The 13,935-nt window shown below is 47.7% G+C and overlaps 1 protein-coding gene across 1 annotated transcript in view; it reads left to right on the forward strand.

Moving 5' to 3' along the window:
- Positions 1-13,935, forward strand: part of LOC144931556 (adhesion G protein-coupled receptor A1-like) — a 160,232-nt gene that overhangs the window by 77,124 nt on the left and 69,173 nt on the right. The window contains exon 4 of the mRNA XM_078855526.1: positions 7,055-7,197. Within this exon, the coding sequence (XP_078711652.1) occupies positions 7,055-7,197 (143 nt within the window). The remainder of the gene's footprint in view (positions 1-7,054; positions 7,198-13,935) is intronic.

Consider the following 13,935-nt stretch of genomic DNA (forward strand, 5'->3'; position numbering starts at 1 on the left):
ACCTATTCATTTATGTACGTGTTATTTATTTAAGAAGTGGCATGGTTGTGCAAGTGGTCGTTTAGTATTATACAGCAGGGGTCCACAACTCCCAGGCCATGGACCGGTACCGGTCCGTGGTCTGTTAGGAACCGGGCCGCAGAGCAGGAGGTGACCGGTGGGCAAGCGAGCGTAGCTTCATCTGTTTTTAGAGCCGCTCCCCATCGCTCGCTTTACCATCTGAGCTCCGCCTCCTGTCAGATCAGCGGCGGCATTAGATTCTCATAGGAGCGCGAACCCTACTGTAAACTGCGCATGCAAGGGATCTAGGTTGCGCGCTCCTTATGAGAAGTCAGAATCCGACACTTATTTTAGTCCGTGCGTGGCCCGCCCATTATTTTATTTACCACTTCCGTCCGTGCCTCTTTCAAGCACTGCACACTTGTCTCAGTCACAGTTTTGGTAAGCCCACAAGCTAACCCTAGCCAAAATAAGTAAAAAACAAACGTCGCTGGAGAGCTTCTTTAAAAAGGGGGAAAGACCCAATGATGAACCCCCCCCCCGGTCCGTGAAAAAATTGTCTTCCACGAAACCGGTCCCTGGTGCTAAAAAGGTTGGGGACCGCTGTTATACAGGGTGTTTCAAAAGATGGACCCAATTTCAAAGCAGTATATTTCACGATGGCAACATGTTACAATTACGCAAAAAGTTTCAAACGGTTTAATGCAGGGGTGTCCAAACCTTTTTTAAAGAGGGCCATATTTGATCAAGTGAAGATGCCCGGGGGCCAATAGTTCCTTTTGACATTTTTTTAACCACAAAAGTTACGTGAAAATACACACTGTTATAAAAAAAATTCATTGTCACAATTATCTTTATTTTTCAAATGACAATGTAAACAAATATAAGCCACTCAGGCAGACGTGAACAACTCTAAAAACACAATTCTGCCTTTCATTCAGTCAGATAACATTGAACAAACTGTATAGAATACCTTAAATTTCCATGAGTTAAATATCTTTGCCTCATGAACATTTTAAACAGGAGTTATAAGTAATGCAAAGTGGTCTGTTATCATTAAACTTTAAAACAAGTGAATTTTGCCCTTGTCTTGTACAAGATCTTTCAGAAAGCAATAGTTTGTGTCACATCTACAGGTACATAACATCAACAGTTATAACCAAATCTTATTCAAGAGTTTAATAAAACAAGTGCCATAAGTCCAAGTGTATTAGTGTGCTTTAGGCTTTTCCTTGATAATAGTGACATGTTACCGTTCAAAACACTCAATTTCAGATTGATCAAGGAACAGATAACTTGCTGACACTAATGAGAAGGGTGATACTGAGATCTATATTTCAGTAAAGAGACCAGGTCTGGCTTCAGGGCAGTGGTTGAGATGCGTAAAATGCCACGCAAGTGGGAGTCACTCATCCTTTACCTCAATCGGTTCTTGTTTAAGTTCATGACTGAGAATGTTTGCTCACACAAATATGTGGAGCCGAATAAGCTCAGCATTTTCTTAGCGAATGACCGCATTTCTTTTTTTGCAGTCGCCATGGCAGAAATGACTCGAGAAGGGTTTGCGGCACGGATGCAGAGCCAGATAGAATTAGAATGATGCTGCCACCGTATGGTTAAAGGAGAAATTACATCTTTAAAGTTTTATGATTTCTAAGACCGAAGCTGTGGGCCGTATGAAATCTGACCGTGGGCCGTAATTGGCCCATGGGCCGGACTTTGGACATGCCTGGTTTAATGAGTTATCAAATTTTACTAACCATTTTATAAATGCTCTATGTGCCCTCCACCTGCTGTATGGACAACATCGAGACGATAGTTTAATTCGTCCCAAACGCTTCTCAATGTGTCTTCTTCCACTGAAGTCACCGCTGCCGTGATTCTGTTTTTGAGGTCATCCAGATTAGTTGCTAATGGTGGCACAAAAACACGGTCATTGACGTATCCCCACAAGAAAAAGTCGCAGGGTGTGATGTCTGGGGATCTTGGGGGCCAAGAGTGTAGTGCCAAATTTTGGGGTCCCGTGCGACCTATCCAACGTTGAGGCAGTGTTTCTTGCGAATGACTGAGGCTAGGGGCTGTTTGTGCGCTGGGAGAGGCATCTAGCGGTAATCATTTGAAACTTTATACCTCGCCATTTCAAGTGGTAAGAGTTTCATTCATGAGCAGTTCGTGGTTGCTGAGATATAGCGATTTCAAATCGGGTCCATCGTTTTGAAACACCTTGTATTGTGTACATGGTGTGCACACAGCACAGTGAACCCGGCAACCCGAGTGTGATTTTTTAGCAGCTAACATCAGTGGCAAGTGTGGTATCATCTCGCTCGTCAGGGCGGGCATGGTGGGCATGGAGGGATGGACAGCGGGTGGGTGGGATGGACAGCTGGAATGGTGGGTGGGATTGATGGTAGGCATATTGGGCGGGAGGGTGAGTAGGTGGAATGGTTGATGGACATGGTGGGTGGTATGGAGGGTGGGCATGGTGCGCGGGAGGGTGGGTAGGTGGGATGATTGGTGGGCATGGTGGGTGGGATGGACTGTGGGCTGGAGGGTGGGTAGGTGGGATGGAAGGTGGGCATGGTGGGTGGGATGGACGGTGGGCATGGTGGGTGGGATGGATTGTGGGCTGGAGGGTGGGTAGGTGGGATGGAAGGTGGGCATGGTGCATGGGATGGACGGTGGGCATGGTGGGTGGGATTGATTGTGGGCTGGAGGGTGGGTAGGTGGGCATGGTGGGTGGGATGGATGGTGGGCATGGTGGGTGGAATGGATGGTGGGCATGGTGGGTTGGATGGCGGGTGGGCGGGATGGACGTGGCGGTCACGTTTAAAGAACCTGTGGGGCTGCTCGTTGTCTTTAGATATGAAAACTTCCTTGAAAATTGAAAATAACATAAAACGCCAAATTTACGAGTAATGGCCCCAACAATAGGAGCAAAATATCATGACGAGCCATTGCCCGAAATGTTTATTCCTGTTGCAAACAAAACATGCTCGTTACAGCTTGCCTCTCTAAATAAGAAATAGTTATAGCATTAAATGCTCTACGATAGTTGTGTTGGAGTGTTTTTTTCTGCCGTAGCTTGTACATCAGAGCCTGTAAATTGTCTGCATGAGACTAAGATACCGTTTAGCCACACTTCATGGACTACTTTGAAATCCACTCGGGGGCATGCACAGACGTGTTGTGAAGCCGTTAATGTACATTCAGGATTAAGTATGAATGGTTGCATCACTTAACTTTGCCATATTGAATGCTAGTGTAGTGACATAGAATGGGACACTAGGGCGCGTAGCGCTGGTTACTGGCAGAGAGGGAGATCTGAGGGTGCAGCAGCCTGGTCTGATGGCAGGGCATGTGATAGGCCGGGGAAAGGGATGTAGGGCAAAGGTGATAGAGGGGACTCGTGAGGTGAAGCCGGGAACCTTCTGGTAGGTTCCAGAAGGGGGCGTGGCCGAGGGCGGAGCCAGGCCACACTGGGGGGATAAAAGGGAGTCTCCGACTCAGGGTCGGGGCTGTCGTCTGGAATGGAACCCGTCGTGCTACCAAGTCTTCGTCCTCGTCTTCACCTCCTCAGCATTGTTGGTCAGGCAGTGTGCCGGCTGTCCTGACCATAGTATAGTTATCCGCTGTACCTGTGATGGCTAGAATAAAAGAGAGTGCCTCCTACTATTAGTATATCTGAAGTGATTCACTACACTAGTATTAAACAACAACTAAACAGAGTTATCAAAAACAATGTGGCCTTATAAGTAAAAAGAAAATGGTAACGTTTAGGGAATGGTTCTTTTCATAGCAAGTCAAATTATTTATTATTTGTTTATAATGTATGAAGATGGAATGCTACCCGAAACGTCACCTATTGTGCTTGTGCACCATCGCAGTACCACCAATTATATATTTTCATTTAATAGTGGAACTTTTCTGCAGGTAAACTCTTTTATTGTCCATATTAGTTATTGTCCATATCTAAAATCATTGGAGATGTGTAGCTTGGACAGAAAGGTTTATTTGCGTGATAACGTCCTTATATTTTATACATGTAATTACAATGTGTCATTGCAAGCATTATTTATTTTATTTGATTACCATTCAAACATGTTTCAACACTGGCACTCAGTGTGTCGCTTCTCTCTTCAGCTGATATCGTCACACTAATAGTTCTCTCTCGATTCCTTATTATTACTTATTTGTACTGCAATGAAAAATCAATCAAAAAGTATTTCTGCTCAGTGAAAACAATGCGTTTTACAATTGGGAGCACATACTTTGCGGTATTTTGTAAACAAAAAAGAAAATAGATTGTTGGAGGAACGCATTTGGAAAACGGCAGGATATGTTTTCCCTGGGAATATGTTTTCTTTCTTTGAATAAAAATTATTAAATAAATAGGTGAATGAGAGGATGAAGTACTTTTGGCAAACTGCATTTTAGAATTAAATACAACGTACGAGTGTGCCTGAAGAAGGACGTATTAACTCACTGAAAATTATGGACTGTGAGATGTGGGTCAGAAAAATGGGCACTGACAAAAATAATGGAACCAGAAGCTGATGACTTATGCAGATGTAGTGACATAAGAGGAAAGGGGCTGCTGGGGGCTCTGGGACCCTAGGCAACCCAGACGCTTAAGCCCCTTGGCGCCAGGCGCTAGGTTCCCAGGCAACCCAAACGCTTAAGCCCCTTGGCGCCAGGCACGAGGTTCCCAGGCAACCCAGACGCTTAAGCCCCTTGGCGCCACCAACGGGGGGGGGGCTGTGTGTGCTCTGTGGGATATCTGGGGGCGCACACAACCCCACCCCTCGTTGGGGACGAGGCATAAAAGGGCAGCTCCCTGGACGATCGAGGCCAGTTGTAGCTCAAGACCCAAGACCAGCCATCTCAGGACCCTGGGACGATGTGAGGGCCAGTGGTGCGACTCTGGAACTCCCGGCTCTACGTCCTTGTGAGGGCGAGTTCCAGAGCGTAGCCAGAGTAGTGTATCTAGGCTGTGTACCTAGGCTGTAACATAGTATCATGACTGTTGGAGTGTTGGATTGTAATAAAGAAGTTACCTCTACAAGTGTCTCCGGAACCCATTACACAGAGATGGAATTACACTGAGACAAAAGACGAACGTGCGGATCAGGGAACAAATGTAATTTTGAGAAATCATACTGATTGCTAATAAATACAAGTGGGAATAAGTTTTACCTATTCTTACCTGATAGAGCTGCTCACCCAGAGCTATTAATGCTCTGATACATGCATTGATTTGTACTCTTCAGCTTTTGGAATTCTCTGTCTAAAACTGGCGAGACTAGGCCATGAAGAAGGCTGTCTCTGGTGTGGGCCAATTAGTTTCAAAGACAATGCATATATGATGAGAGAATATTGTGTTTGCATGTTCACCACAGGTACGTATGTCTAATGCGGACCTGTTTCCTTGCAAAATGTATCTATTTGGTGTTTGAACATCTCAACACCTGTTATATTGCCAGAAAGGGTGACACCTATCCTTATTTTCCATAAAAGGAAGTGGGCTTGGGCAGAACACATTACTACGCGGATCATGACTGGTGGAGGAGAGTGGTGATGGAATGGCAACAAAAGGGAGAGAGCATGTCCTGCGTGAAAGGACAAACTCCGCAAGAGATGGAGTACCGAGATCAGCGAATGTGCCGGAGTGAGATGGATTGTGGCATCACAGGATTGAGGGATGGCATTGGCATAGGAAGGTCTTCATTCAGCAGTGGTTAGAGATCAGAGATGATAACTCTGTAAAGGACAACAAGAATTATCAGAAATAATGTATACGTGTGAATATGTTTAATGTATGCTAATAAAAAATGTAAATTATGCAATAGCAAATATTAAAAAAATATGTATATTGATGTCTGGGAAAATAAATAACCGTTAAACAAAATTTTCAATTACCCTTTTATGCTATGAACAATTCAGCATATTGCGTATTATGTTGTCACCTCGGTTATTACATTACAAGTATTAATACATTTTAATCTGCATATACAATATAACGAGCCACTGCAATGATCATTGCGACCTATATACACACACACATGAACCTAATATATTTTATATTTCCCTGGTCATTATCTAAAGGTTACGTCATTTGCTTTTTAAGCACATTTGACTGTAATTGAATAGTTCCTCAGGGACAACAGCTTAATTAACAAAACATATTAGGCTGTACAATTTATAAAAAAGGTTCACATGTAAATTGCTTAACAGGGGGAAATCTTATCACATGCTAACACTAACAATGCACGTATATTTTTGGAGTTCTGCATACACGTGGAAGCAATATTACGAGTTGAAGCTGGCATCATGAAAGATTCAATTTCTAAAGCAGAGAGGCAAGCGGGGTGTTGTCATCTTTGTTTACATTGTCCTCCAGTCGAATTGCTGTGACAGGAAACCTATGCATTTTGGGTAATTGTGCAGAACGCTTGCAACCAGCTTCTCACCTTTTGCAACAATGTATCACCCATTTAACACAACAACACAGACTCGGGTTGAGAAAATAACTGCCATATGAGAAGTTAACAATGGTCACCCTATGGAAACACTTGCTCCTGCCATTGTAACATGGAATTCTGACATTTTTAGAACTGCCTCATTGCAATGAGTACAATCCGAGGCCCATTTGTATAATGCACATAACTCAACTTTAATTTGTCATGCAATATTATGCAATATTAAACTAAATAATTTTTATTTTATTTTACCAGGTCAGTGGGCATGGCCACCAATGATAGCTCAACGAAGTGGCTTATCATGAGGAAATGTATAGCAGCCACATGCTCTAAACGTATGTTTCTAAATGTGGAGGGAAAACCGGAGGACCCAGAGAAAACCCCACGCGACTACGGGGAGAACATGCAAACTCCAAATATACAGGCATCAAGGGTCGGGCTCGAATCCACGACCTCTTGCATACCAGGCAAGGGAGTTAACATCCTGCCGAGATGTTAACTGTAGCAATGTGTAGCTTTCACGACAAAACACCAACCGTGAATACATATTTCGTGTCCGAATGACCGTCTGCTTGCAGGTGGGGATCCTTCTCCACTATGCGTCTTTGTCCACGGTGCTGTGGATCGGAATGATGGCGCGCAACACATTCCGACAGCTGGGGCCGAGAGAGCGCCCAGCTGAGAATGATGAGCCTCCTCCGCCTCCACGGCCCATCATAAGGTGCAACCGCGCATGGACACCGCGTGACAAAACGACAGTGGCCTTCTGTTCCAGCGGCGGCTGCTGCTGCTGCTGCTACCTGTATAACACGTGTAACGTGTATGAACGTAAAGGTACAGCTCTGCAATCGCTTGTATGTTGAACTTCTTTCGCACCGTACATAGCCAACCGTGCTAATCGGAGGTGAGGGGGGAAGGGCTACACTAAACACGAAAGCAGTTCTAAAGAAATTAGTTTTCAACCGATATTTAAAAGTACATTGCTCCGGTGGCTTCCGAATGGCTTCCTCCCTCCTCTGCTGGTAAAAGGGCATCTTACTAGACAGCCTCTCTAGTGGGTGTTTGGCCTACTCTTCCATAATGGCAAAGACATCTTAGAATAAGTGGGAGGAGCTACGTTTTAGCCCACTGCACACGACCCACCGATTGAAGCATTGCGGTGTACCCATGTACACTGTTGGGTGGACAGAGGCCTTGCGATTTAATACACTTAACAATTGTCTGAACTGTCACTTCAGGAGATGTAATCAAACCAACGACCTCTCAATTGCAAGTCTGGTGTGTGAACGATTATTACAATGCCGCAGCATCATGTGAGAGTGCAAAAAAACCCCTTCAACATGCTTTTACAATGCATTCACAATGCGAATGTTCACATCGATGTGAATGTTGCCAATTTACACTCATGTGCTGTGTAATAACAAAGCCTGCATGTCTGTATATGATGTCTGTGACTCTCTTCTGGCTTTTATAATGGAGGGAAAGCTTTAACTCTTATGTATTCACTCACATTAACACACACCCTACGTGTACATTTGCACATAGACGTGAACTTGGGTCAACATTTGTCTGTATACTCTTTTGGGCTTTTCGGTAAAGTCACGTAGATAGAAAAATAATAAAATATTAAGAAAAAATCACGACTGTTCAATCGCAACACAAGTAATCATCTTCAGGTGAAAAAATAAAGCAGGCGGACTGCTGAGGCAGGAATAAATATTTGTCTATCTCTGAAAAGGCTGCCAACATATGCAACATTTAATTAATCCAGAGTATAGCCTTTATCCTTTGGGAAAATGTCATTCGTCTATATATGTAATGTCCATTTGTGAAAATAAAGGGTTTTCCTTCAAAAGCATAATCCGTGTCTCATAAATGAACCATAAATATTCACATGGCAAAAAGTATAATTTTTAATAGAGCTTTCATTTTCGTTTAGTTGTTTCATCAAATCATTGTACAATTATTAACGTTGAAGCATACTAATCCCCAAACCTAAACTTTATATTTTGACATTGTGATAATGAATAACTTACTACGCACCATTTTATAGATGTCGCGGCCAAGTTTATTATTCATGAAACATGACACTTCAATAAAAACTTTTTAAAATATGTACAGTGAGGGAAAAAAGTATTTGATCCCCTGCTGATTTTGTACGTTTGCCCACTGACAAAAAAATGATCAGTCTATAATTTAATGGTAGGTTTATTTGAACAGTGAGAGACAGACTAACAACAGAAAAATCCAGAAAAACGCATGTCAAAAATGTTATAAATTGATTTGCATTTTAATGAAGGAAATACGTATTTGCCCCCCCTGTAAAACATGACTTAGTACTTGTTGGCAAAACCCTTGTTGGCAATCACAGAGGTCAGACGTTTCTTGTAGTTGGCCACCAAGTTTGCACACATCTCAGGAGGGATTTTGTCACACTCCTCTTTGCAGATCTTCTCCAAGTCATTCAGGTTTAGAGGCTGACGTTTGGCAACTCGAACCTTCAGCTCCCTCCACAGATTTTCTATGGGATTAAGGTCTGGAGACTGGCTAGGCCAATCCAGGACCTTAATGTGCTTCTTCTTGAGCCACTCCTTTGTTGCCTTGGCCGTGTGTTTTGGGTCATTGTCATGTTGGAATACCCATCCACGACCCATTTTCAATGCCCTGGCTGAGGGAAGGAGGTTCTCAGCCAAGATTTGACGGTACATGGCCCCGTCCATCGTCCCTTTGATGTGGTGAAGTTGTCCTGTCCCCTTAGCAGAAAAACACCCCCAAAGCATAATGTTTCCACCTCCATGTTTCACGGTGGGGATGGTGTTCTTGGGGTCATAGGCAGCATTCCTCCTCCTCCAAACAAGTTGAGTTGATGCCAAAGAGCTCCATTTTGGTCTCATCTGACCACAACACTTTCACCCAGTTGTCCTCTGAATCATTCAGATGTTCATTGGTAAACTTCAGACGGGCATGTATATGTGCTTTCTTGAGCAGGGGGACTTTGCGGTCGCTGCAGGATTTCAGTCCTTCACGGCATAGTGTGTTACCAACTGTTTTCTTGGTGACTATGGTCCCAGCTGCCTTGAGATCATTGACAAGATTCTCCCGTGTAGTTCTGGGCTGATTCCTCACCATTCTACTGATCATTGCAACTCCACGAGGTGAGATCTTGCATGGAGCCCCAGGCCGAGGGAAATTGACAGTTCTTTTGTGTTTCTTCCATTTGCGAATAATCGCACCAACTGTTGTCACCTTCTCACCAAGCTGCTTGGCGATGGTCTTGTAGCCCATTCCAGCCTTGTGTAGGTCTACAATATTGTCCCTGACATCCTTGGAGAGCTCTTTGGTCTTTGCCATGGTGGAGAGTTTGGAATCTGATTGATTGCTTCTGTGAACAGGTGTCTTTTATACAGGTGTAGTGGTGATACGCGCTGGGGGTATACGTCGTGTGCCAGCGCGTATGTACGGGTGTGTGTGTGGTGACGCGCGCTGACGGGGAGGAGCAGGCGTCAGCGCGGGTGGGGGTAGTGCTGCTGATTGGCTGTGTGCCGGTGACGCGCAGAGAGGGAGTGATCGGGTGGCAGCGCGGTGTGATTGGTCGAGGAGTGGAAACACGCGCTGGGCGGAAACGGATCGTAGAGATAGCGCATGGTGATTGGGTAACTGAGGAGCGGTGCCGACGTTGAGGTCCGCATCCGCTCCGTCTCCCGGGAGGAAGGGATATATAAGGTGATGCACAGAGGAGTAGAGGGAGGAAGTGGAACCATCTAGGAATGAAGACGAAGGTGCAGAGATAGAGCCCGGAGAGGAGAGTAATGGAGAGTAAGGGAGAGTAATGGAGAGTAATGGAGAGTAATGTATAAGGTGTAGCCAGAGAGGAGAAAGGTCTACACGAGTCGAGTAATGTACAGTGTGTAGCCAGAGAGAGTGTAAGGTCTACACGAGCCGAGTAATGCATACGGTGTAGCCAGAGAGAGTGTAAGGTCTACACGAGCCGAGTAATGCATACGGTGTAGCCAGAGAGAGTATAAGGTCTACACGAGATAGGTACTGAAGAGTGTGTAGCCGGAGATGTAAGGTCTACACGAGATAGGTACTGAAGAGTGTGTAGCCGGAGATGTAAGGTCTACACGAGATAGGTACTGAAGAGTGTGTAGCCAGATGCGTAAGGTCTACACAGGACGAGTAAAGAGTGTAGCCGAGGCGCAGAGTCTACACGAGACGAGAGAAGAGTGTAGCCGAGGCGCGGAGTCTACACGAGGCACAGAGAGCCAGCAGCACAGAGTCTACGGGAGTTGAGAGAAGTGTGGAGCGGAGAGAAGAGGTCACGAGTTGTACCGGTGTATGGTGACCGTACTGTGAAGAAGAGAGGCCACGCGTTGTATCGTTCAAGTCAAGATTTAATAAAAGAAGTGTGTTCCCGTCAAAGGAGTTTCCTGCCGTCATTTCCAATACTTCATCTGGCGTCAGAAGTGAAACGGGCTTCCAAGTATGGAGACAAGGAAGACCCGTAGGACCCACGGGATTGACCGCGAGGAAAACCTGGACGACTCGGGGCCGCTGGTGGCGGGGGGTGAGGAGGACGACTTGCCCACGCTACAGGATCCGTCGACGGCGCCGGGCGAGCGACCGGGGACCGAGGCCGTGCTTCGTGAGGCGCACTCCCGACTGGCGGAGCTGCTGCTCGCCGCCGCGTCCATCTTGGCGGAGATCAGCTCGTCGGGAGGAGCGGGGACGGTGGGGGACATTTTACAAGGTCGCCCCGCAGATTCCCGCCAAAACGAATGGGGGATTCCCGCCATTGCGCCTGGGCCTACTTTTGGCGGGAACGGCGAGCGCCACGTGGTGGTGGGGTCCCAAGCGCGCGCATCCACGTCATCGGCGCGTGATGGGGTCCGCCATTTTACGTCTGCCGCTGGAGCCGCCATCTTACACACCGACGGAGAGGAACCACGAGGCGGATGACTTCATTTTTCAGCAGCGTCTGCCCACGTTGTCAGCCTTCAAGGCGGAAGGCGGAGACTGGGGCCAATTTCAGCGAAGGTTTTTGGCGCATCAAGAGATGTCCGCGTGGTCCGATGCTACGGCGCTGCGGGCGTTGCCTGCCATGCTGGACGACGACGCGCTCGCGGCCTTCAGGTCCGCACGGAAGTCGGACCGCTCCACGCTGAAGGATGCGCTGGGTCTGTTGGCCAGGGTCTACGGACCACCCTCGGCGTGCCGCCATCATTTCTACGCAAGACGGAAAGCGGCCACGGAGACCGCGCTGGCCTATCGCACGGCGTTGCTGGCTCTTGCCGATGCTGCGTTCCCTTGGATGGACGAGGAGGGCCAAGACGCGATGGTTTTGGAGCAGCTGCTTAAGTTGGCGCAGGACCTGGGGGTCCCTATCAACACAGCTGACGAGATTGATATTTCTTCTTTGAGAGTCGCCACGAGTATTCAAGCGCACGAGGCCCTACAACGGAAACAAGGAGTTGTTTGCAACGCTGCCGTCGTCGCAGCTCCGGGTTCGGTGGTCACCGAACCCCAAGTCGTCAGCCCACGAGAGGAGGCGTTCGCCGCGGGACGACCAGGGGACTGGAGGCCGGGGGCTCGGTCGCCTCTGCGATTGGGCCGAGATCTACTCCGACCCTCGTCACGTGCTATAACTGCGGCCTCCGGGGCCACGTGGCGTCCGGGTGCCGCGCTCCGCGTCAGCGCGCCATGGGGGCTCGGCTGGACGACGACCGAGAGCCCAAGTCATCTCTACAATCCCCGGCAAGTCGCGGCACCTCACACGCTCGGCCTGTATACTCGACACACATGGGACGCCGCGTCGCGGCGGAGGAGGGCCGGTTAAGGTTCGGGGATTCGGTTCGGCGAGAGGGGTTCGGCCGGGACCAGGGAGATATTGAATGGGCGGAATTGGAGCATAGAATTGTGGCTGCTTCGGCGGGTTCGTCCGTTGTTACGGGATCTATTGATGGGGTCGAGATTAGGGTGTTAGTGGACACGGGGGCGTCGGCAACTATTATATCGGACCTCATTTATAATATTCTTCCAGTCCAATGTCGTCCGCTGCTCCCGGTGGATGTGCCATTTTACGCCGCTAATGGGGGATCGTTGGGCATTATCGGTCAGATTAGGGCGTCCATTTGCATTGGAGATATCAAATTGTCGGGACCCGTTTTCGTTTCGTCTTCTTTGGCGGTTCCTTGTCTTTTTGGCACTGATTTTTTGGCTAAAATGCCTATTAAAATTCTTATCGATCAACGATGCATTGAACTGCCATCGGGTCGCCGGATTGCATTTTTGACGAGCCCTACTGACATTCGGACGGCGTGCGCTACGATACAAGCGGTGGCGACACAGACCGTGCATGTGCCCCCGGGTTCACAGATGTTAATTCCCCTCCGGTTGCGGAAACCATGGGTGAGGGAGGCTTCGGAACAAAGTGTGCTTTTGGGTCCTTCTAACAAGGCTGTCGGGGGTCTTGATTTATCGGTGGCTCACACTTTGGTGCGGGCTGACAGGGATCCGTTTGTAATGGTTTTGAACGCGGGGTCGCGGCCAGCTGTCATTCAACAGGGCACCGTGCTGGCTCACGCGGCGCGGGTCCCTGTGGATGATGGGTTGGTTGCGCAGGTGGGCTCGAGCCCCGCGCAGAACGTTGAGACAAGGGAGGACCTTGAGTGGGTCCATTCGCTATGCGCCGCCTCGGACGATTTGTCGGCGGTGCAGTTGGGTGCGCTGCGTGAGTTGCTCATAGAATTTTCTGATGTGTTCAGTAAACATAAGTATGACATTGGGTGCACGGATTTGTTGCACCACCACATTGAAACGGGCGATGCGGCGCCGGTCAGGCTAAATCCCTTCCGACTGAGTCCTGCGGAGAAGGAACATGTTCAGTCGGCTGTTAACGAAATGTTAGAAGCCGATATTATTTCGCCCTCCTCCAGCCCGTGGGGAGCGCCTATTGTGCTGGTTAAGAAGCAGTACGGGTCCCTGCGATTCTGCGTTGATTTCCGTCGCCTGAATAAGATCTCTGTGGCTGACGCGTATCCGCTCCCCAGGATGGATGAGTCCCTCGATGCATTGTCTGGTGCGCGATATTTTTCCACTCTTGATTTGTTATCGGGGTTTTGGCAGTTGCCACTCGACGAAGAGTCGAAACCTAAGACAGCATTTCGGACTCCAGGGGGGCTGTTCCAGTTTAACCGGTTACCCATGGGACTTCACTCCTCTCCAGCGACGTTTCAGCGACTTATGGAGTTGATTTTGTCGGGCTTGCAGTGGGATACATGCTTGATTTATATGGACGATGTCATTGTTTTCAGTAAAACATTTGCGGAACACCTCCAGCGATTGAGAGGGGTGTTCTTGCGAATGCGATCGGCTAAACTAAAATTTAAACCGGCCAAATGTCACCTCCTTCGTAAGTCGGTTAGATACTTGGGTCACATTGTCGATTCTTCGGGGATCT

Source organism: Lampetra fluviatilis, chromosome 4 (genome assembly GCF_964198595.1).
Source record: "Lampetra fluviatilis chromosome 4, kcLamFluv1.1, whole genome shotgun sequence".
Lineage (NCBI taxonomy): Eukaryota > Metazoa > Chordata > Hyperoartia > Petromyzontiformes > Petromyzontidae > Lampetra > Lampetra fluviatilis.